Source organism: Coptis chinensis, chromosome 8 (assembly GCF_015680905.1).
Source record: "Coptis chinensis isolate HL-2020 chromosome 8, ASM1568090v1, whole genome shotgun sequence".
Taxonomy (NCBI): Eukaryota; Viridiplantae; Streptophyta; class Magnoliopsida; order Ranunculales; family Ranunculaceae; genus Coptis; species Coptis chinensis.
Genome location: NC_141463.1, coordinates 2,742,437 through 2,767,867, shown reverse-complemented (window position 1 = coordinate 2,767,867; position 25,431 = coordinate 2,742,437). Strand labels below are relative to the sequence as shown.

Below are 25,431 nucleotides of genomic sequence, written 5' to 3'. Positions count from 1 at the left end.
GAATCCGGACTCTTTGTTTAATACCAAAACTAACTTCATTTTTTCAACAACTGATCGACATACACCGATTACGTGGGCCCACATTATCTTCTAGTGGAGGTTAGCTGACATTGGACTCCTCTCTAATATGCAACCGAAGAGATTTTATGCACTTGCTTGATGATGGAGCTATCATGTGGTTGTTTCTCCTATCAAACCAAGAATGGAATACTTTTATATCTTTCTATCTAACAAAATAGGAAAGTGTGGGGCCTAAAATACTCCATCCAATTGTAGATAATCGTTCTAATCGTTCTCACCAAAATATCACTTGACAATTTTAATAAGTACAATCAATACTAAGGGATATATCTAAAAATCAACCAAAAATCAATAATTGCAGTTAGGCTTATAAACTATTAGGCCTCAAAATTTGACATGTAATACAATTGGCTGGCTCTCGGGCAACAAGTTATTTCTTCCGCGCTGTTGGCCTTGCGCCGAAAGCGCACAGAAAACACATTTACGCTTTCACCGCAGGTGCGACGAGTTGTTGGATAGCACCGCAGGTGCGTTGAGGTCTCGCGAGCCATAGGCACGGGCCTACCCTAGTAGTAGTACAAAATACAAAGCTAAGTTTGTATCTCTTAAGGGAGGAACAAGAAAATACATCAACGTCTGTCAAACCGATTGTTCTGATTTTTCAAGACTGCACTATATACACAAAACCAACAGAGACGGTAAAGCTTACGGTTTAGTAAATTATATCAATGTACTCATGGTCAATATTAAAGATATCGTGTTATGAACACATCATCACAATAATAAATGATAACAGCAGTCACGGAATCATTCAATTAGATATTTAGATCATCCGTGAAGAGTATCCATAACAGCCATTAACCTAAAAAACGCAGTACATTTTTCATGGCAAGTTTTCATTTATATAAAGTTCAAGAAGAACAAAGCAGAACAAATTTTCTTTTCCACTGCCTTTTTTTTTACGGGACGAAATTCAATTCTTTTTATTTAACTTCACATGTTACAAAGAGACGTCATTGTCAACAAACAAGTCATCCGTTCACTAGGAAGGCGCCACTTTTAACATACAACTTACAGCACATCCCTAGAACAGTTCTTTTCACGAGGTTATGTACCCGAGTTGATGATTCATAGTGACGTTGCAACCTACACCAGTCTTCATGTGCTTCCTCCGGTAGCTTTTGCCAAAGTAGTCAAGCTCAACCTGCAAGATATTAAAAAGCATATAAGAACTTTCTGAAAAAAAATATAGGGTTCTTTTTTAACTGCCCCCATTTGAAAATAGAATTAGACTTGCCCCCCAAGACTAACTCACCGTCATAGTCAACTGTCATTGACCGTCATATCGTGGTCAAGACAGTGAAATGTCTTGAATACCCTTTTCATTAAAAAATTACCAAAATGACATATTGGTTTTGCAATACCCAATTTAAACTAGAAAATATACATGACACATGTCAAAATCTAATTATTCACATCCAACAACCCACATCACTCATTGGTAATTAAGCCCTAAATCTTGAATTCATTAATAGAGATTATTCAATTGTAATGGCGATTTGGGGAGCATGTCTAATAACACATATAACGGAGGGAGGGGGGATGTCTAATTTCTAACTTAAGATTTATTTTAATTGTCTTTTCTTGCTACCAATACCCCTCTTGTCGACACGTGTCTACTGTATTAAATGTTTGTGACCGTTAGATTATAGGACGAGATGTTGACACGTGTTTCTTTCTTTCTCAAACATGAAAATGGGTCTTGAATTGGGAAGTCAAAGGTTATTTTGGTAGTTTACAACAACAAGGGTATTCAAGACATTTCACTGCCTTGACCATGGAGATAATGGCCAAAATGTGTTGATTGAACGGCGAGTGAGTTTGGATTTTTTTTGGGGGGGGGGGAGGGGGGGTGCAGGTCCAATTCCGTTTCCAAAAATATATTAGCAGTGAAGAAAGATAGCAGAACAACTCCAATGGTTCGTTAACTTACCTGATAAGAGGCTTTCGCTGGGTGGCAGAAGTAGAAACAGGGAGGCCATTAGAGGAAGGGGCCACCAACTCCACAGGCTTTATTCAGAATGAAAGAAAAAATTAGGATGTACACTAACGTACCTCAACGATTGAAAAAATTAGTAACAAATATGCATCACACACACACACACACACACACATACTTCAAGAAATTGCAACATATTGATTCAAGTGATAAATAGATTATATATGATACAATTATATAGCAATGCTTCAATCAAATGCCATGTACAAAATATCCATCGATGAGGTTGTTATGATGTAGATATGATTTTTGTCAGGTAACTAAAGTCTTGAATCAATCTGAAATATAACTATCATCTCAGCATGTCAAATTTTCGTAGATCATTCTACGAACCATAGAGACCATCCACACCTAGCCAATTCTACTAATCACAGAGATAGCAAACTTCAGCTAATTTCATGAACTTTGTATTGTATTTACAAATGTATAGTTAAAACAAGATCAAAATTGTTCAACATGTGTCTGACACAAATGTTAATGAAATCAAGAACAGGGCAATGTCCAAAAATTTAAGGAACCAATACAACATCAGGTAGTGTCCAAATATTCCAGTAATACCCTAAACCCTAAACCCTAAACCCTAAATATATATCAATGGGCAACATCCAAAAGCCCTAGGAGTCTTTGGTAGCGACTATAAGAGACCATGAGCCTACATTTTCAACTACCAATTTTTGTAAAGAGAACACACGGAGTCCAAACTTAAGACAACATCTAATAGAAAACATTCCAGCATTCAATGCATGATCCTAGAGCGGACAACAGAGTTGTTGAAGAGAATGCAATTTTGTATGAAAAGGAAAAATAGAAGGTGAACAGATGAGACCTCAAGTTCCTCTGGACCACTGTTCTGGAAGAAGTCAGAGTGCAGACTTACTTCATTCCCACTCGTTGCCTTTACTTCCATCACGATGGCCTCCAACTGTGTGTCTTTATTTCCACCTTCCACATCTATCGCTTTCGTAGAACCAAAATCGTTATCGAGCTCATCAAGTTCATCTGGAAATCCTTGGTGACCCACAGATGGACCAGAAATATTCTCAATTGCTAGCTCCTCTGCTTCTTTGACGCACAATGAACCAGCAGTGGTAGATAAAGGCCTGCTGGATCTTAATCCCTCAGGTAATCCATCACCATCAGAAGCAATCTCAGGGTGATAGGACGCATTTTTTGAGAACCCATCCAAATTATCTTCAACTGGATTTCTATTTTTCGCATCTTCTGGTACATCAGCATGCACACCACTTCCTGCCGTAGCAAGTTTAGCAGGAGAGCGAGAGAGCCCAACAATAGGTGGACTACAACTCTCAGTTCCCCAAATACACCCTCATTAGGTGAAGAAACTACAGCTAAGTATTTAGCACTTCTGGAGTTACTATCTATATCATTGTCATTTGGTTTTCTCTTCCTCCCCCGGTCTGTCTCATCAACTTCCCCTGCACTTTCACGTGATTTATCCACATGAGAAAAATTAGGGACAGTTGCTTTCGAAGAAGACCTACCAGCCCAAGCCGACCCTTTAGCAGGGCGGGGCCGAACACCACCTGGAAAAACAAAATGAGGAATGTTCTTTCGTCGCACATGAGTCACATGGATGCCCATTCCAGGTTTCCAAGTGTTGTACTCTCCAACAACGAGCTTGAAATCGTCCACAGTTGCCCTTATATCAAATTCTTGACCTTTTTTTGCAAGAACGCCTTGTTTCCGCTGCAGACCCATGAAATAACAGCAGTGATATGCTCTGGATTTGTCAGAGAAGTCAACAGGGAATGGAATGCACTGAAGCAAGCTGTATGTGTCCCTCTCAATCTAAGGATAAATGAAAGGAAATATATCAGAGCGGACTAAAATAGCCAATCCAGAAGATAACCAGATGAAGGCAAAAGAAACAACCAATACCTTCAAGGTAAGGAGACGGAGTCGAGATTCGACCCAACCTTTCCAATTCCTCAAGTCTTCATCATTTGCAGCAGCAATATCAATCTGCAGATAGTTTTTGTATGATTCGAAGAAAGGATACGGCTCAAAAAGTGTATTCCACTCAGCCTTGTTTGTTTCCATCGCCTGCAGGGAATATACCATCAACTCTGGGCAAAGGTCTCATTTACAGAAAAAAATTCCATTATGGCAGAACAAATTTCTAACTAGTTAATTACAACAAGATAATTGACATAATTAAGTTGATAAAGTATCATATTGAAGATGACCATCCAACTTAAAAGCAATTGGTGATCAGTGGAGAGGCCCAAGACTTATATATTTTTCAAGAAATAAGCCAAAAGGCCCACTTTCCAATTTTAATCATAGTCTAGGGCAGCCGGGTTTTAAAACCATTGATAAGGACTTTTTTTGCCTTATAACTACTAGAAAAACCAGATTTCACGATAATTATTAACAAAGACAGATTTGACTTTTTTATCTATCATTCTTTCCAATTTTACCCTTCTATGCTTGGTATGCACAGACGTCTGTACATACCATTTTCTTGTGATGCTTGGTATGCACAGACGTCTGTGCATACCTAAGGTGGTATGCACCGACACTTATGCATACCAGGGTACTATAGTCAACTATTGTCCTTGAGAGTGTTTTTGAAATGAGGGTGATTTTTTGGGTTTATTATTTCGGAATTTTGTCCTTATCAGTTTTGTCCCGTATATTTTTATGTGTGGCTTAACATATCCCATGTGGGACTAAACATCTGAACACATCACATGGAAGGAACTGTCCTTTAAGCAATTCAAAACTTACTCGTAGGAGAATAAGATTTAGCATTACAACAACAAATAGGAGAAAGGTGGCAACAAACGACTTCAACCGACATTGGAAATGGTCCTCAGGAACTTGTCTAAAATACTAAAACTTGAGATCACAAATCAGAGTAGACTGAGGCTCCCTTCTTTTTTCCTTTCGTTGTTAAGAACTCCTACAAACTTTACCAACTATAAGCAAACTGGGAGCTGCAAGCGTATTGTCCCAAAAAATCTTTCCAACTGATTCTAAATAAAGTAATTGCCACACGCGGCCACACCCTCACCAGATGTTCTAGTCAGGCCTATCCTCTGACAGGTCTTCAAGAGCAAACTTCCAGGTTTACTTAGATTTTCTTTTCCTCAATGAAGAGATCAAGGGAAAAACAAAATCATGAAGACGAGTAGGAACTCAGATCCACAGTACAGCATCAAATAAAGTTCACGTAGAAATAACATCTATGACTCATTTATCAAATTTAGCACAGTAATTTTTAGCACAGTTTTAAGTTTTCAAAGGAAGACACCTTTACACGTTTACAGTCATGTTTGAGTCGAGATCATCAAAGAGTAACAAAAATAAAAATTCAAACGAAATGTTGTTATACGTAAACAACCAAAAACTAAAGGAAACCGATGTAAGTTTAAAGAAGCCTGAAATGCTTTGTACCTCACATATTTCATTTCCCCTCTGAAATTCTTCAGTCATTACACGTAGCGTACTGACTGAAACGTTGTAGCTAGAGTTCATGGATGGATAAGCAGGTGTAATTATGGGCATTTGATGGAGCCCGTCTCGAGGATTTCGTCTTGGATCCCATATAGGAAGTCCTAGGGATCCTTCTTCAATAGCACATAACATGACTGGATTTGGCCAACGCCACTGGGTGTAAACTCTAAAGAACCTAGATACCAGCATACTGGGAAGTGCATTAGGGTACAATTGGCATATACGAGCAACGAGCAAAGCCCAATTAATACCTCCCAAGAACCCTGCAACCTGATCATGACAGCAAAGAACTTAACCAACTAAAGGTCATACGAAGCTAAATTTTTATAGTTGTTACAGGTAAAATAATAGACTCACTAACATTGGAATAAACTCCACGGCGTTTTGCCCAAAATCTCATGCATCTTAATGTTGTCCGGAAACTCTGGATCACAGAGAACAAGAAGAAAACCAAAGGAAAATCAGTAGTAAGATAAGCTACAAGTGTCTTCATATCAATCGGGTTGAGAAATTAACAATTAAGACCTGAATATTTGGCACTAAACGCAATATTTGGTCCGTAACTCTGCATCCATTGAGACTACGAACTGTCTTCTCATCTGCATTTTGTAGTATTGAATCCTGGGATATATCCAAATCCTGCAAAAGACATTTATCAATCATAGCTAAATAGCATCATTCATCACAAATCATCAATACAACATGAGGTTTCCACATACAAATGTACAACAGCTTAGATGCTTTTTACTATCTCCTAAATGCGTATATATATATACATGTTTGTAGACAATATATATATAACACAATAGAAAAGCATCTGAACCATATAACACAATATATAAATTTCGTCTTGTTAGACTTCTCAGGAACTATGATAAATATCATCCTAGTATACTGCTAAGCAGTGGGGCGTGAGCGAAGCGAGGAGTCGGAGAAGACAAAGAATGTTAACTTTTTTTTTTATGTGAATTCTCACTAAGAAGATTACGGTTGTAAATGAAGAAGATGAATGTTTCCTTGAATTGTATTGTATGCAGGAAAAATAGAGAGGGAGAGAAATCTTGAAGGAGTGTTGTGATGTGAAGAGAGAAATTGGGAGCGGGGGGGGGGGGAAGATGAAGGGGGTGGAAATTGTGGAAGATGAAGGCTGAAAATCGGTAATAGTAAACTAAAACAATTCAAAATACTTGAAAGTATGAAAGAGATGAATATTCCGTAAGTGAGTAAGTCTAATATTCCAGACCAGAGAACACGTACAAACAGAACTTCAATACTTACTTCAGGAATGACCCAGAGTGACAGTTGAGCATACAGAAGATCTATAGAAACCCCACTGAATTTGAACTTCATCACAGGGACATGAGCATCAACCACAGGGTGCAACTCCGTTACTTCAGGCATCACAACTAGCATGTCATGGAGTTCCTTAAAGAAGTCCTCCTGCAATCAAGAACATGGTTTCCAACCATTAAGCTAAGCTAAACTGCTAAGCAAATTGAAGTATTGTCTACAGAGAAAGTAAGAGCTGATCTCACATCTCTTGTTGCATGTCTAGGTCCAACACACAATGTGTCTATATCCGCACCTGGGCCATGCACCTGCATAACAAGATAAAACTAGCATTGTCAAGACCAACATGCCCAAGATAAGATGCATCACAAATTCACAGAGTATGACGTTGTAATAGAAAACAGCTACAGACATTCAAACAAAAGCCAATATTATGTAAACACCATATTCACTGATTAAAAAAAGTATGATATCTGTTTTAAGGGAGATAGTATGGCATAGACAGCATACTAATAGTCATAGCACCACAAGAAGCAATACCACAAACCAAAAAATACAAACAAACGAGAAAGAGCATCACTGTCCCAACAATTAAAACTCAAGACAAAATTCAATATACATCAACATTTCCATACTTTTTAATACATGAGTTTTCCAAAAAGAGAGGAGTAATGATTACAAAAACATACGTAGACTGAGCCACTTAGGCAGGCCCTACAAAGAACAACCTCCACCATGGTTGGCACCTTTTACTCCCTTAGGACATTCATCATTTGCTGTTCTGACCTATGTTGTAGAGGAAAATGCACAAGGAGCACCACGGCAATGCCTTTAATAACAACCTACAACCCTTTTAGCAAAAAATTGTGATCCCTACCCAACAGCCCCGGAAAGATCACGTCAAATCTTATCCTTCTAGAGGCTTCAAAGAAACATATTTCCCACAAAACTTAAAAAACATGCGCAACAACAGTCGATCATGATTTTAATATTAGTGGTGGCACTTAGGTACTTTTGTTAGCTTCTGTTTCTAAACTATGAACAAGCCAGCTCACAGATTCCTTTCTTTTCCAAATTTTACCGCTTTAAGCCTTCGAAATCCAATTCTGAGCAAACTAGTCACAGCTTTGTCCATTTTGTTTTTAATAAGATCAGATATCAAATAAACTGTAACTATACAGCAATCAAGTAAAATATCAAATGTGCAATTGATGCTCTTGCTGACAGAATTTCAAACAAACTATCATGATTTAGTTCATGTCAAGACAAGACACATTCACCCATGCTTCACATAAACAAAAGATTAAAAATAAAATTGTGGGCTATGGGAGTCTACTATGCCTGCTCCTACTAGCAGTGAGCTTTTGGGGTATTAAATCTGTGATTTTTAGAGGTCGCATGTGTTTCAGTAGTATCAGCCCATTCCCCAGAGTGGGGCTAGTAAGAACTATTATGCCACTTGTATCAAATCCCAACTCCTCTTCTTCATATTCATAACTTCTGCCTTATCTATTAGCTCAAGCTTTGGGACTAAATGTCTATTTAAGTGGGTGAATTGTTTGGTATAATTTGCAAAGGCACAAAGGCAATCAAAATCATGGATGTAAATATAAGATTAAAACTTTTGAATACTCCCAGCAGGACTACAGGAAACGCTTATACAATACTGAGTCCCAGAATTCGATATGAATAAACAGTCACTTTCTATATTGATAATACACAAGATAAGAAACAGAAACAAGCATTTCACAAATAGCTTTATACAGGATCAGCAGAAGAAAGTCAAATAACCACAATGAAATCATACATACCCCAAGACGATAAGAACCAAATGTAAAAATCTTGGCATTCGCTTCTTGAACTATTTGGTCGTTAAAACCTTTATTCCGGCTCACTGTTTTCACCCAAAACTTCACAATCTGTTTAATAACCAAAACATATATTAAGGACAGTAAAACAACTAGGAAAATAACCAACTTAACACCAATGCAGCCATTACACCAACCTGGTCCAATCTTCCTAGTACTTCTTCTCTAGACACAGCTTCCCCCTGGTTTTCGTACAATCCAACATCCAATAGGAACTGACCATTCACAATGTCTATCTCAGTTTCAACAATTACATCGAAATACTGCTAAAAACTCAAACTTGTACAGATTGCCAACAGTTTTATGATCACGTAACAATGGAAATCTAATAGGCATTTGAAATTTAGGTGAAAAACAAACCTTTTCAAGTTCTTGCGTCTTAATCTTGTCAAATTCGGTTGGACCGCCCAAAGAAATTGGTTCTGTCACTCCAAGCTTTGGTTGTGCATTGTTCCGGTTATTCATCGCCATTATTTATACTTATTTTTCTTTATAATGGAAATAAACTCAATATTTACAATTTGCTTTTTTTTTTTTTTTTTGGTTCTGAATTCAAGAACAACAAACGAGGTTCTTCCTCAACTACTTTAAGAAAGAAAATTAATTCACTAAAATATTAAAATAAAAAAAGACAGAAAAATAAATAAATAAATATAATTCTGAGACTATTCTAATCCAATATTATTCAGTTTCGAGGTACAAGTGATTCAAATATAAATAATCAAAATACAAACTACTCTCTCAAATCTCAATTCACAATTCACAATTTTTTTTTTTTTTTTTTTTTTTTTTTTTTCCCCTCTCTCTCAAACAAACAAACAATTCTCTCTCTCTCTGCCTACAAAGATTTTGATTTCTCTAATAATAAAAGCCCAAAATTGAAAACCTTCTAATCCGATCAACACCAATTCTGGAATAACCTCTTCTGCCTGTAATGATGCTGACGAAAGCTTTTTCGGAATGTTTATAGAGATGGAACACCCTAGAATAATCAATAATAATAAATAAATAATCAACAAACAATAAAACCGTTAGACAAATAAAGAGGAAGATAATAGAAATAGAAACGCGTCCTTATTTGTGGGGACACAAATATATGTTCCGTCCTTCCTTTGTGCAATTCATCCCAACCGTAGGATCTTCTCAATTAAAATTAGACCTTCCTATTTCTGATGGATCCTCGAGATACGATGCCGACTGAGATCATCCGTGTCACTGGGTCTGTTTTCGGATCGTGAAATTTCGACACTTATGTTATCAAAAAAAAAAAAATAAGGCTCAGCCCCTTCATTCTAACTCGGTTGAGTATAAACTCTCTCCCATAGACCCATATCACATAATTTCTCTATTATTTAGGTCTCGTTAAATAATTTTCATGTTTTTCAAAAAAAAAAAAAAAAAAATCTAGTGTGTTTTTATTTCTCATTTTATTTTATTTTCTTTTTTTTCCTTTTTGGGATTGAACATTTTTCGACTATATGTAAATGTATTTTTATATAATCATATATATATGTAAAACTATATTTGCATAGTCATTTGAGCTATAAAAACTTAAATTTACATAATAACTTTTAGAATTGAAATTTTTCCGACACTTGACAGAATATATGTAAATGAATTTTTATATAGTCATATATATATATGTAAAACTATATCTCTACTACTAGTATATCTATAATGATCGTGGCCTCTTAAATTCATCCGGCACTTTTTCTGACGCATAATACCCTTGATGAATAATAAAATCAGATGCCTAGCTATTTATTAATGAGGACTACTTTGTCTTTTTATGTGTTTATAAATTTTCAGTACCGATATTGTCCTTAAATAAAACAATTGTTTATTAACACCTTCAAATAGGGCTAATCAGTCTTTTCATGTGGGAGTATATTAGAAAACCAAATCCATGCCATTCTGAATTGTATGCTTTACAATAAATTTCATTTAATTAGTAATAATTGGGTTATTTAATAAGAGGTTAAGAAAATGAAAAGTCTAATCAGAGAATACGAACCGATTCTTTTCCATTCTCTCCCATATCTATCTTTCTCTTCTTTATATGTGCCCCTCTCTCTCTCTCTCAAATAATGGCGATTTGATTATTGAAAAAGAGTCTCTCTGTTGCCATTTGATTTTTTCAAAAGGTAAAATCTTTTTCTCCTTTTGAGCATGTAACCATTGTTTAAGAATATCTCCAGCCTCCCAGAGATGGTGAGGCAAAGGTGACCTTTCCTAATTATATAGTTTATGTTAATCAATGTTACCTAATCAATCTTTTATGTTCGATGCAGGTATCATGCCCCCCCCCCCTCATGGCTGAATCCAAGCGGTAACCTTTTAATCATATTTGAATAATGGGGCGGTGACCCAAATGGAATTTCTTTGGTTAGCAACCGGCGTTGTTAATATATTTGAATTGCAACCGACGTTGTTAAGTTATCGAGGCGTCTCTGGAACAATCAACCGCCATTAAGGCCCAAAGCTCATTTAAGGTGTTCTCACGGGCAGAAAATTTAGATCTATAAAGTTTGCTAGCTTGGGAACTCCCTAAAGGTCCGGCGGCGCTTCAAGGAGGGGAGTTGTCATGCCCATAAGTCATATGATGCTTTTGAAAAGGTAGAAAATTCGCATGAGAATGTAAGCTTGTGTTTCCACATTCTTTTCTTTTTTATAGAAAGTAGCTAGACATTGAGTCATTTCTGATCACTATACCGTTAAATAATAAGCTCCAAAGTTATAATGATCATCAAGACAGAGAAAAGGAAAATAGGATGTAGGGTCCTCTCCAAAACCAACACGGATAAGATTTTGGTATATTACACTTTCCAGCAATCAAAAACACCAATGATCAGCATATTTCATTTTTTTTTAGCAAAAACCTAAAGGTGTCCATTTACTGGCAAAAATTATCGAATGAACTGGCAGGTTTACCCTATCGCTCACCTAACGCCGTATCGAAAAAATAAAAATAAGGGTGGGTTTGTTTTTTTGGTGAGTCTTGATATGTGTCCATTAATTTCTTATTATTGTTTAAGTTTCTCAATACGTTATGAAGACATACTATTTAGGATAATTGTTGTGTAATTATTTTGTATTTAAATAAAAACCACCTTTTGTCCATCTCTAGCTCGATTTTTTATTTTTTTTTCTTCTAATAAATCTATACTAAGCTTAGAAGGGATTGTAGAATTAGCAGGTGGTTTCCATCCAGAGTGTTGCATCAGTGAAATGAATATTTTGACTTGTGTGATGGATTTCTCAAAGATCTTTCTTTCCGTGTTGGGTTTAACAGATTGAATGGTGATCCAACTGGCGTTGTTGAAACTGAAAAGCGGGTGACATTAAGGGAGACTAAAATGCAGATATTCTAAGAGTACTCGAACAAGAAAAAATGAAGCAACTGATTGCTCAACAAACCTCGACGAAAAGGTTGCAAATTTTGTCCAAAATATAAATGAAAGGCCCTGAAAAGGTGATGTATGCTTACAAGTTAATCTTAAGCTACTAAGTGCAGGGACACAGTGGATATGTTGTGCATGGCTGTTGCTGATAGCCCTGTGTTCTTTTAATTTTTGTATTGTTGAGTTGTTTCCAAATTTTCTTCATTTAGGTTTTGGCCGGCTGCCCTGGGGCTCAGACGACTCAAGATCGACAAACTTCTTCATGAGGAAAAACATATTAGGTGTTAGTAAGAAGGTTGGGAAAAGGTATTTCTTAGATTTTCTTTCACACCTTCTTTCTCTTTTAGCTAACATATTTTTGTTGAGTTAATATGTACTGTTCCACTATTTCTAGCTTATGTTTAGAACCTGTATGTGAAGTTCTTATGCACACCTGTTTTTTTTATCCGTTTGTTATGATATGCGTAATTTTTATCTGTATGGAATATGGAATGGAGAGGATACGTGGCACCAGAGATTGGGTAATCTCTACTCTGTGTCCTGTATCAGATTGTGTTGTTTCGTACCATTACTTAATTTTTCTGTCCAGACAACTACTTATGTATACAATGGTCACGCCTAACTCTGTTTTTAGTCTTTGCTTATTGTTATGGATTTCATACTTTAGTATGCCTTTTCTGTGGTCCTGCTATCTATAAAGTACATTCTTTAGAAAACGAAATTGGTTTTGGCTCAAGACTATGAGAGACCAGAAAGGGGAGCCAAGTGTGCTCTCCCAGTTTTGGGGTTTTTGTTTAGCTATTCATGAATAGCAATATTATTTATTACTGCCAATGTCATGATATTCCGCAGGATTATTGTATTTATGCATTCAGATATTACAGCTATTCATTTTCTTGAGCAGGATCTGTACGTAATTATATTTGATCAGTAGTATAATATTCCTTCTTCATTTTCTTGGGTAAGAATCAAGCGTGAATCCAACAATTAATTTAGTGGTGGTGTCGTTCATTTCAATCATTTTTGAGGTCTTGCAGAAGAATGCAATGCTTGGAGGTGCGTTAACTGGGGCAATTGTATCTGCAGGCACAAATAGTAGCAGAGACAAAGTTGTTATGGATGCCATTGCAGGAGGTGCCATTGCTATTCTGCGGAGATCCTTAACTAGCAGGGGTTTGAAACTTGAGAACATTTTGATTAATTTTAAGGCGTAGGGGTTTGAAACTTGAGAACATTTTGATTAATTTTAAGGATTGGGAGGTTAAACTTTGGACAAAGTCGGCAATTTATCATTCCAACAGAGGCATATACGCTTAATGTATGTATGTTAAAGTTTGGATTGATTTGTCTACTTCGAAAGAACAATGTTTATGATTGAACTTTAGTTTTTATAATTTGTTAACAAGATTACGCATAACCGTGGTTGCAGGTCTGCACAACACCGTATAGAGCTCCTGAATTGCTCCTAGATTTCAAAGATTATCGATATAGTGGCCCGATATGTGGTGCATTTGGGTGCATATTCGGTAAGAAGTTTATCTGAAAAGCAATATTTTTGTTAAAAGAGCACCAGTTGGTATTAAACTAGATGATTTGAATCAATTATTGTGTGAATTCATGAGTCTAGGTGAACTGGTTAGTGGAGATACACTCTTCGAAGCACATAGTATTGAGGCTCAGCTTAAGAAAATTTACATTGATTAACTTTCCATTTTCTCCTTATTCCTTTTAAAACTTTTTGAAACTGCCCCTAATCTTACTGAAATATCTATCATATCGAAGGTTATTGGGAACTCCAGTTGACAATCTATGGCCAGGGACAAACAAGGACATTATAGCTTCAAGTGATATTATTATCGCACCAGAATTGTCATCACACTTTCCTCTACTTGATGGCATTGGGTATGCACCTTTTACAATGTCTATTCTTATACTTATAGTGTCATATAGGTTTAAATTGGCAGGCTAGATTTGCTGGAGATGATGCTCCAAGTGTGAAGTGCTCAATTTTGATTTGTTGATCTTGCAGCATAGATACCTACATAACCCTCAAGCCCTTAGAAGAAGGCAGGTCAATACCATCAAGTGAATCAAAGTTGAATGACTTTGTCGTCATTGCTTTAGTAGCTCATATCTTAACATTATGTTATTATACAGTTTACTAAGAGTGATAACAAAAAGTGTTATTGCTTTCTTAGTGTCCCTTCTTTTGTGCATATACATGCCAGTTCTTTACATAACTTAATTTAAATTAGGTTGATAATAATTGCAACTCTTATTGTTTTTGAGTGTGTCAGCTGGTAGCTGCTTTTAGTTCCAACTATCTACTAAAATACATTTGCTAATAAAAAAACAAAATGTATGTATAAGCGATCTAAGCAAAATTCTATACATTTTGTTATGAATTTGTTGTTGTATCCCTATAATCATTGGATTTTAGTTTCTGTGATGATTGAAGTTGCAGGTTTAGCCAGCATGAGTTGTTCACCGAAGCATTTCATGTTGCCATAGTTCTCTTTAGACAATGTTCAAGACTTACTGGACTCGAGCTTATGCAGTGTTATTTGGAGATAGTGGATTTAGTCCATTCTGTGAGTTTGAGTGAAGCCTCTAAAGTAGCATTGATTAATTAATGCCTAATCGACATCTAGGTGCAAATGGATTTCAAACTGCTAATTGATTTCAAACTTCCATCGTTTTGGATTAATGTCTTTTTCTGACCGTGTAGATTTGGATGTGGATGAGTTGGTGAATCGGTTGCATTAAGAAAGAGGAGAAAATACAGACATTAAATCCTACTCCCACGAACACGATCATCATGAGGACCACTCAAATCACCAGGAATATTTGCTTATCGAATTTTAATTTTTTGATAACTGGAACTTCTGGGATTCTTTTGGGTGTTTTTTTTCATTATTTTTTATTTTTGTGTATGTTTCTCAAATCTGTGAGGTAAGTTGTTTTGGTTAGGATTTATGTTGTTTTTTAGGTGAACATTGTTGAAGTGTGATTTACTGATATCTATGGGGTCAGTTTAGGTATTTGGTGATAGTATGGTGGTGAAGGCTTTCAACATGTTCATAGCTAGCTGTTAATCTGTGTTGGATATCGAAGTGGTTTTGTTAGTTGTTCATTTTTTTTATGGGAAGGAGTTTCTTAGAAAAAATTAACATGGTTAAGAAGGAATTTAGAAACTAAGATCGTAAGTTTATTCTAGGGGTACTGATAAGCACCCAAAAGTGTATTATGAAACCCCATTGAGACATATAAATTTGGTTCATTATGTGTTTTAATAATCATGAAATAAATATGTTTTCCTACTTTTGCGGTATTTGCGAGAAACATGGAAATATTGGTTAAACCTGAAATAAAGCCGCGTGAGGCAGTATATATGAATTCTCCCAAATCCACGTTGATCAAACTTTCAAAGCTCTATCCCAAATCTCGGTTGAAAGCATCAAACTTTCAAAGCTCCTATTTCTCGAACCATGACTCAGAATCGACAAGAGAGCTGCTTTCGGACAATCGAGGCGATGAACTTCTATAGAAAGTTGTAAAAGCGCCCAAAATAACGGGGCCTTCGGACTACACATGGACCCACTATGAGGGGCCACAAGATTGGATGAGTCATCAATCATGGAGCATGTCAAGAAACAAAGATAACAAATTATTGGTGCAAAGTTGACACCTTGCATGTAATAAATTAGATTAGGTGTTAATAGTGAAAAAAAGGCAAGGTGTCACTTTGTTTTAATGTGGTAGATAAAAATGAATCAATGTGGTTTGATAATTCACGTGGGAGGAAATGAGATTTCTCTCAAATGGAGAAGAAATTAGACAAAGGTGGGGGATACTCCATTTACTCCCTTGACTTATTTTCCTCACATGGCATTATTTTAGTTCCTTAGTGAAAATGAGAAGTAAGTTTTATTTTAATTTGCAAAAAAAAAGCTTGTAATAGTTTTAATGGAGGAACACTTGTTCTTCTAGTTCTTCTAGAAATATATAAGTGAGTTTGGTTGTGGATTCTCTCTCTCTCTCTCTCTCTCTCTCTTTCTCTTTTGAGTTTTTAGTAGTTCATAAGTCCTTGTCCCAAGGATCATGAGCTAACTTCCCTTTTGGGGAGTTAATCCAACTCATGTGAGGGAAAAACATTGGTTGAGAGTTTGGTAGGTTTTTAGGATAAACAACTAACACTACATCCTATCCCAAAATGATAGTTGGTGTAGTGTCTAGTTAGAAATCAAACAATGAGCTTAGAGATAAGTCATTGTTTGGTTTCACTTGCTAGCATGTATAAGCTCTTAAGTGAGCCATGCATGCTAGGGATCAATTATATTTTTCCGTTAGGGACTTGTCTATGAGTTTAGGAAGAATAAAACCTATTTCAAATCAACACTAATGGTAGCTCACATGAGGAGGATTAACTCTCCAACTTCTCTTCCAAATTTCTATTTTTAGTATCAAGTGCATGTTTTCAACTTAATGTTTTTTTTAATGTTTAAGTAGGAATGATAAAAATCTAACATTTATAATAGACCCTTACTCCTTAGTTCCCTTATTGTAACATCCAATTTGTAGTTGTTCTATACTTTAGGTAGTTCGAATCCTTATTCTAACTCTACTCAACGAAGATCGTGAGTAAAGAACCTTGATTTCTTTTGCTTCAATTTAGAGAGTTCTAAACTCTAAGTGGTCGTAAAAGATAATATCAGGTACCGTTGGCCTTGAGAAATAATTCCAATCTACTTCATTTTTGAAGCCCTGAAATGTTCCAAGGGGTTGTAAAAGCTATTAACAAGAGAATTCTATCGTATTGAATAGTTGGGAATCAAGTAAGGTGGACTTGGGCATGTTATGTGCTCTTCTTGCTCCCATTTGTAGTGGTCCCCGAGGCGGTATAAGCCCGAAACAGTTCCTCGATGCTCTCCCGTGGGCGATATGTTGGTGAAGGTAGTTCGATGGTTAAGAAAGTAGATGCCATGAGATATATCGAATTGCTTAGAAGCAGTTTACCTTCCTTCTCGGTCGACCCATAGAGCGTCGAATTTTTATGGAGAAGTTGATGTTTCAAATGAGTTTCTTTTCCCAAGTTTCTATAGATGTTTGATAATCCGGATTGTGGATTTGGGATCATGGACACCCTGGTGAATCTTGAAAATGGAGACACAATCCGTTACTGCAACTTTTCTTGCTTTGTATGCCACTACCTTATTACTGGGTCCTACTTCAAGGAAACAAAATCTCACTTCAATCTATGTAGTAAATGCTACAGTGAAGGGAAGGTGTCGTCTACCATCAAGTCGGTTAAGTGTAGCTTCAAAGAGTATGGGAATGAGGCTGAAGCAATTAAAGATAAGTGCACTATCTTAAATTTGCATTCTAGAACTTGCAGTCAGGGAGTTTCATAAATACCCTGTGTATAAACCTACCAATTTATTCAATTGTGCAGTGTGCATTATAAATTTTTGTTTTGTTTGATCGTCACTTGTGCCCTTCTGTAAGAGGTATATCCTTGGAATAATATGTTATGTAGTCCCATCTTTTTATTGATGGCTCCAATATAGCTTCATCATTAGCAGTTATGTTTGAAAATCAATGTAATATTTTGTGTTACGCTATTCGGTTATTAAATTAGATTTGCTTGAGCTTTTGTAAAACTTTTTAGACATAGAGCCTCTGCTCCTAAAAGATTCTCCTCTGCAAGATGCCTAGATCCTTCCGGGCAGCCTAGAACCTTGATACTAAATTCATGACATGGAAACACTAAATTCTAGCACCGGTAGGCCTTATTTGGTCACCATGAACTAAGCCTTATTTGCAGCCACTTAATTATAATGATTTTTGATCTTATTCGATCAGTAGCTCATTTAACAGCGCTTAGACTGCTCCTGGTTTACATTTACATGATTAATGGTTCAAGAACCAAGAAAATTGCCTCGCTACAAATCATTCCTTATGAAGGACATTCTGTTAAAGTTTACTCGCTCGCATTCTATCTAATGGAAGGAACATTCCAGGATGTTCAAGTTCTTCATGCCTTTGCTAATCTTGTGTAATCATGTGTACATGTAGTACACTTTACTGGTTCGTTGATGTGGAGTCTACCTTGATGCCTTCGCAAGGGTATCCTTGTTTGAGTCGTGTTCAAACTAGAGATTAAATTGTACCAGTTCAGTGCACTGGGCCTCAGCTGGTTTCTCTAGCACCAACAAAAGATGCGTCTATTGGAAGAGGTTTCCCTTCTGCTATTAAAACTCACATGGAGAGCCAACGTAACGGGGGATAACTTATTGAAAACAATAACACATTTGTGAACTCTCGGTCACCAAGTCCCCATCGGTGGGATAGAGTTAGCACACCGCGAATCGAGAGTGGGGCCTACGCTGTTTCTGAATCGAACCACGTATGAACATTTATTCGGATACTCATCCAGAAATCTCATTCATACTTGAATCTGTACATACCTTGCTTTATGCCTTTCTATAACTATTTTTTATTTACTATACTTCATCTAAATCAATTAGCATGCTGTTAATCAAGAGTTCCTGGAGTTTCATATATTGTCACAACACGTGAGTAGAATCAGGTTTCCGTTTAATTAGGTGGTCTAATAATTGTGAGTTCAAGACACAACACACGTACGTACACACCCTCCTATAACAATTTATTGTGTGCTTTCTCTCAAAATATGCTAGCTTCCAAACACTCCAATTTGAAAATTAATAAAAAATAGCAAAGTAAAATTATGTTTACACTTTTCGACAAATTTTGTTTAACATCACGTGCATAGCACGTGCATCTTGCTAGCATGGACACTTCCTGGACTAGACAGTGCTTGCATAGCACGCACGTGCATCTCGATGCTAGACAAGAGGAGAGACTATCAGGAAGGGGACCATTGAGTTTATTAGAACCAAGATCAATGAATGAGGACTTCCACTAATTAGGTGCGAATTTTGTAAAAAAGTTATCAAGCCCCAAGTTTAGCCCAAAATTTGTTTTTCCTCCGGCAGGGAGTTCTTTATTAACCTTTTATTGAAGTAAAGGCTGCAATATACGTGAAAGAAAGTGGATCCAAGCTAAGAGACTTAATGGCAAGCAAAGGGTTTAACCCTGTGAGAGTCCATCCTTTATGTAATTATAGGGGTCAATCTGGAACTGCTTTGGCGGTTTCAATTTTTTGATATTTTTCTTCTTTAGTTCATTTGGAATGAGAATAAATGCTAAATCAGTTATAAACCAAGTTGGTAGTTGGTAAAATATGCCTTGGGGAAAAGGCCAGGAATAATGTATGTATAGCAATATGATTATGTCAATAATATTTCTGCTCAAAGAAACTTATAAATTTTTGGAGTAAATTTATGTGTTCTTTACACACTACTGTTTTGTATATATATATATATATATCATTTGATTAACTCTTTTGTATATATCGTTTTTCACCTCCCTTAACTAATCTTCATCTATAATCTTCATGAATAATGTACAATAAAAAAAAAAAAAATTATTATGGTATATTACTATATTTGGTGGTGCTTATTGGAGAAAGTTGGTGATAAATCCAACACCTAAAATATCCATGTTAGAATAGGAAATATCTAATTCAATGAATTATAAAAAGGCCATCAAATTATAATTCTAGATAACTATAACAATCTGAAATTTAATCTCTATAAATGAGTAAAGAAATATTTTCTAACTGAATTAAGTTCATCCCAAAGATACTCGGTTAATATTGGAGTATCAATGGATATGATTCAATGGGTTGTATTCTTGATGATTTCTTGCATATATGTGAGTATGATGCATTCCATTTCATAATGTAGTTAGTATACGAGAATCATTCCTTTTGACAATTGCTAAGTTTATGGTCGTATCTGGGACCCAGTTTCAAGCCAACGCCCAATGCATGAACACTCATAAGAAGAACGTACTTCCATCGATTCCTCATCCGTTTCCCTCTATCTACGAGTAGCTGCTTGCGAGTAGATGGTTACAACATATCAGCTATTATAGTGGAGAAGTGGAGGACAAGTCAGAGCGACCTACTTCTTTTTGTTATTGGTGTATTTTAATTCTTATATTGATGTAATAACCTATGTAGACTGAGTATGCCATTGTAACTCCATTTTGGATGATTGATTAACAAACCAAATGACTCGGCTATGGAGGGTATGTCCCATTATTCCAATTCAATACCTACGGTTGCATATTACCTATTTACCTAAGGTTTGGATACTGATTTCAGTGAATAAAGTTACATAGATGCTTTTGATGCACTAATCTTTTATATTTGTTGTTTGCAACGTGCACTTGTTAGGATGAGAAGTTTAAAGTACATGTGATTTGGAGCTATACTTAAAAGTTTATTACTTACGTATGTCTGGAAATCAAAGAAGAATGGAGTTCCATTCAATTCAAATTTTAAATGGTTGCCAGTGTGTCTGCTCAGGCATAATGTTAATTGTAAGTGTGCTCACCCAAATTATGTTTACACTATTCGATAAGTTTTGTTTGACATCGCGTGCATAGCACGTGCATAAAGAGCTCTGCTGACTTCACTCACTAATGATATGCTTAATCTTTCTTCTCCTTTAGGAATGTCATAAACATCATGGATTGGCCTCACCTAATCAGCTGAGGAGTTCTGTGGCGAAAAAAAAATACCATTTGCCTCTGTATTTTTAATTTTTGTATCTTTAATTTTTGTATATTGTTCATTTTTGTATATGTGCAATTGGTATCTTTAATTTTTGTAGGAGAACAAGAATGAGGGAGGTGAAGGCCAACAAAAGGTAGAAGAGCCATTGGTAGATCTTTCTGCCATCTCCTATCGATCCTAAAACAGATGGAGATGTTCCTAACGAATCCAACAACCCTGTAGCGGATCTTGTTTTAATTGTGGACGCTACCAAAAACTCAGAAGGGGGGCAAACCGAAACTACCAATAAAAATGAAGATAGTGTCGTAGCTGGAAATGAAACCAAGGAGGATGCACCAACAAAGGAAGATCATTGAACACAAAAAACACATGATGAAACCAAAGAAGTAGTGAAGACTGAGAGCTTAGAATAGAAGGACAAACCATCTGTAGCTTATACATGATTATAAACGTTTCTACATGTCTAATAATATGGTTAATGAAATGTACAACAAACTTTCAAATTTCATTATTTCATTATTTTTACAATGCGTGTAAGAAGTAAGAACCCCTTGTGCTGAAATGTTCAATTTTCATGCAATTATATATTAATTAAACATGATCAACTACGATGACACTTCTTTCGAATTCATTGTCGAGCGATAAAAGTTCACAAAAGAAACTGCAGTACGTGCAAAACATGGTGCAAGAACTGGAGCATGTTGCTCGATAAAAGTGGATCTCAACTCTCAATGTACATCAAGAGCCACGTCCTTGGTGAAATTTGTGAGTCTGCGACCAACATATTTGCCTTTAGTTTTCCCATGCCAGAATAAGCAAAGCCACGCACATTTTATTTGACTAACTAATTCTTCTTCATCACAAAAATTAAAAAAATAGTAATAAACCCAAAAAACAATACTCATTCACAGATTTCATTAATAAATTTTGCAATAATACATTGAGTAACATAGTTTTTAACTTTATGGCGTGCTCCATAATTACCTTTCTATTATAGAAAAAAAGAACAAAAATATTTTTGTTGCTTAAAATTTTAGTTGGGAGATCAGTTGAACTTTCTATCGGTCTACGTAACTAATAAAATCTTCAACTAATTGATATTAAAATTAAGTGTAGATATCTAAAGCACACAACTTCCTTTACTTTTAAGGCCCCGTTTTATTAATTATGTTTACATAAGAATTAACTCCTTAGGTTTCGTTTGTTGTTGTTCATTTTTTTTTTTTTGAAAAGGTTATAGGGTTGAGGCAGACCCCTACCTATTAATTAAACTTCAAAGAGTTACATACCTTAACAATACTTGGCTCTAAGCCTTACAATCATGAGAAACTCATGAACATAGCCCATTTGGGTGCACACACAAAAAATTAACAACATAAAATCATGTAATGTTTGCCACCAAACAAAAGTTTATCCCTTAAGACCGGATGATCATTCCTTAGATGTTTTTGTGCATACTCAAAATTATAGAAAAAAGTCCCACATTCACAGCAAACGTATGTTAAACCAAGAGTATCATCCGAAATCTTTTTTTGTTTGTTTTTTGTTTTTTAAAGATGAAGAAAAAGTAGTCTTTATTATTATTTTTTTGTTTTTTGTGTGTGTGTGTGAGGAGTTTGTTTGGACAAAAATTAAAGACTGCTTTGTTTTTTTTATGATACGAAAAAGAAGAAGCTTTGGTGTACCCAAAAGATTTTTTCTTTGAAAAAGAGTGTCATATTAAAATGCCTCATTCCCAAAAGAGATCATTGTTGAAATCCTTTCAAGTTTAGTTTAGTTTTTTTTTTTTTTTTTTTAAGTGGAAATTTATTATTATTATTATTTTTTTGGGGGGTTGTCCTTAGTAGCAAAGGAAATAAAAGATTTTCATATCATTAGTGCTTATGAGCCACATTAACGGGTTGGTATTGCTGTGCAATTCTTCTTAACATAAAGCAATACAGGGGAGAACAACAACAATAATAACAAATGCTTCGACAAAAATTCACATCGGCTTAAATCTTTTTTCAAATGCAAACAACACAGATGTTGTGGTCATCCCCATGGAAACAAACCCAAACTCTTCAACGATGTTATGCTAGGAGTGAAATATTTTGGGCACTCTTCTTCCAGCTGATGACTCCACATGTTGTTACCATACCATCAGAAATGTGGAAAAGATAAGAAATGATAGAAATGATATCCACATATGCTTCCACTTTCCTTCAGAAGCGAACAAGACAGATATTGCCGTCATAGCAGTCGTAATGAATCCAAAACCTTCAACAATACTCTACACTAGACTTGATCCTATTAGTGTCACCAGCATCGAAAGAGTTCCAATTGCCATCCCAACAATTCTAGCATGCCATCCTCCTTTTAGAACTTTTGGATACTTGGGTGTAGAGGATTGCTACACCAAAGTTTAGTCCATAATCCAATATATGTTTGGCCATTAAGAATAACTCCTTATAACTCTCCATCTTCTTACCCATACTCCACTTCCTAAAATAGACATCAATCACCCATTTTGATCCAGCCCCACAAAGTGCATAAATACATACAAACAATGCAGTTTCTAAATTTGAGTAGTCGAAGCCCACAGATTCTTTAGAGAATACCCACTTGTTCACCAAGTCCCATACCGTGAGAAAGATGTTTGAAGAAAAGAACATACAAACAAAAACCATACCTACCGTACAACTGCTTCCTTTCCATAATCTACATCCAAAAAAGAATAAAATATATTGGAAACATAAATAAAACACATCTACTTAATATATCTTAATATATGCTAATTACCTTCTGATGTCTGATTTGCTAGTGGTGTAGCAGTAGTGGAAGTGGGACTTCTAGGCGTCAACATTTCAATAATTTTCGAACCAGAACCTCTTAATGGAGTTAAGCATGGGTTTGACATTTTTTTTTATTTCCAGCTAAAACATGAATAACACAACAAATTTCTAAACATTATTTTCAAAAAAAGTTTGTTTCAACTGCGAAGATTCAACAACATTTGCAGTGGAAATTAGGCAAGAACAACAACACGCATCTAAATATAAATTCGACAATAATATTATGATAAACTAAACACAAACTTATATAAATTTTGATGAATGCATTTTTTTCAATCAACTAAACTAGTTATTGAGTAATTTCAAGATACAACAACTCAAAATTATTAAAGAAGAAGATGAATAATAAATTAATAAACTCAATTAAGCTGAATCTTGCTAGGTTATCATTCAACTCATTTTTTATCTAAAAACGATTCTCAACTCAAATACTAATTGTTCAACAAGCTAATAAGTTATACTACTATGAACAAAAAGAAAAGCTTAGTATATAATACCTAGAATTGATGTGAATCGCAAAAAAATGACTAGTCTCGGAGCTCTGTGAAGTGAAAGAAAATTTCTTGAAGAATTATTTTTCTCTGGAGTGGACAACATTTTATAACGGTGGTGTAAGAAGAAAGAGGAGCGCGAGAAATGTTGTTAGAACGAATAACATAATCACGTGCTCTTAGTGGCCACGTGGACCGTATATAGTCATTCTCTAAAAAATAGCTACCTAAGTTAACTTAAAATAAGTATGTAGGTAAAACTTCACATATAAAATGAATTCAACCCCAATGTTTTGTAGATATGATATACTCACTATAAATATCATCTCCATAAAATTTCAGCTCATTTGGAAAACCTCCAACATTGGCAAAAAATTATTGCAAAAACTTGACATTTCTAGACTGGTCATTAGAGTTATGAAAACTTAAATTTACATAGTAACTTTTGGGATTGAAAATTTTTCGATGACACCTGACAGAATATAAATTTAAATTTTTCTATGAAAAAAAATTCATATGAAAATTTAAATTTAAATAGGTTAAGAAGACTGTGTAATTTTATATTGTCATATGTAAATACAAATTTACATAGATGACGTCAGCCCGGTTTGTCCTTAAACAGAAATTATAAGTAAAGATGGATGATATCAGCCCAGTTTTCTTTAAATTCGAAATAGAAATTTAAAGTTTACAGGGGTGTTTTGGTCTGTTTTGGTTTTGATATTATGTTTTAAATAATAGAAAAGTGTTTTGGTCTGTTTTGGTTTTGATATTATGTTTTAAATAATAGAAAAGTTTTATGCATTTGTTCGCTTCCGGGGTTTTTTTGTACAACCATTTAAGTACTAAGGAGATTAAACCCGTCTGCTTATGTTATGGCAAGTACAAGTAATAAGTATTGATTATTGAAGCATTTTAAAATTTCGGATAGAACAAAATCTTCGTATAGAAGCTGGGAGAAAGGCTCCAATCTCTTGTAAGTTGCAGAGCGTTGACAAATTACGAGGACGTTGCTTCTTTGTGGGACTGCAGTTTTCATGTCCAAACTACCTATAATCTGATTAGCCAATTGTGTTGCATTCATGGTTTACTTACATGCCAGGGTAACTTCCAATCCTTCAACAGACAATCGATAGTGCTCAGCATTAGCCAAGTTCAGAAATTAAAATTTTCCTTTTCAAGCTGGATCTGAAGTCCATGAATATATGGATTATAAAGAGAAGAAAAGAAAAAGAAGATTTTGGGAATAACAGAGTACAAATGCAACCTCCAACTATGGGAACCTAGGAAGCTCATGATCAAGTCAGAAGCAATGAGGCTAA

The 25,431-nt window shown here is 35.5% G+C and overlaps 1 protein-coding gene across 1 annotated transcript; it reads right to left on the bottom strand.

Annotated features, from left to right (window-relative positions):
* Window positions 1-973: 973 nt before the first annotated feature.
* LOC147479310 (nuclear poly(A) polymerase 1-like) lies at window positions 974-9,338 on the bottom strand. Its single transcript, XM_086575462.1, is given in 13 exon segments — window positions 974-1,225; window positions 2,015-2,091; window positions 2,907-3,377; window positions 3,380-3,889; window positions 3,980-4,144; window positions 5,501-5,830; window positions 5,922-5,984; window positions 6,086-6,199; window positions 6,839-7,000; window positions 7,096-7,158; window positions 8,662-8,769; window positions 8,856-8,933; window positions 9,079-9,338. Coding segments are annotated over 13 exon segments (2,298 nt in total). The 5' UTR covers window positions 9,190-9,338; the 3' UTR covers window positions 974-1,179.
* Window positions 9,339-25,431: the final 16,093 nt, after the last annotated feature.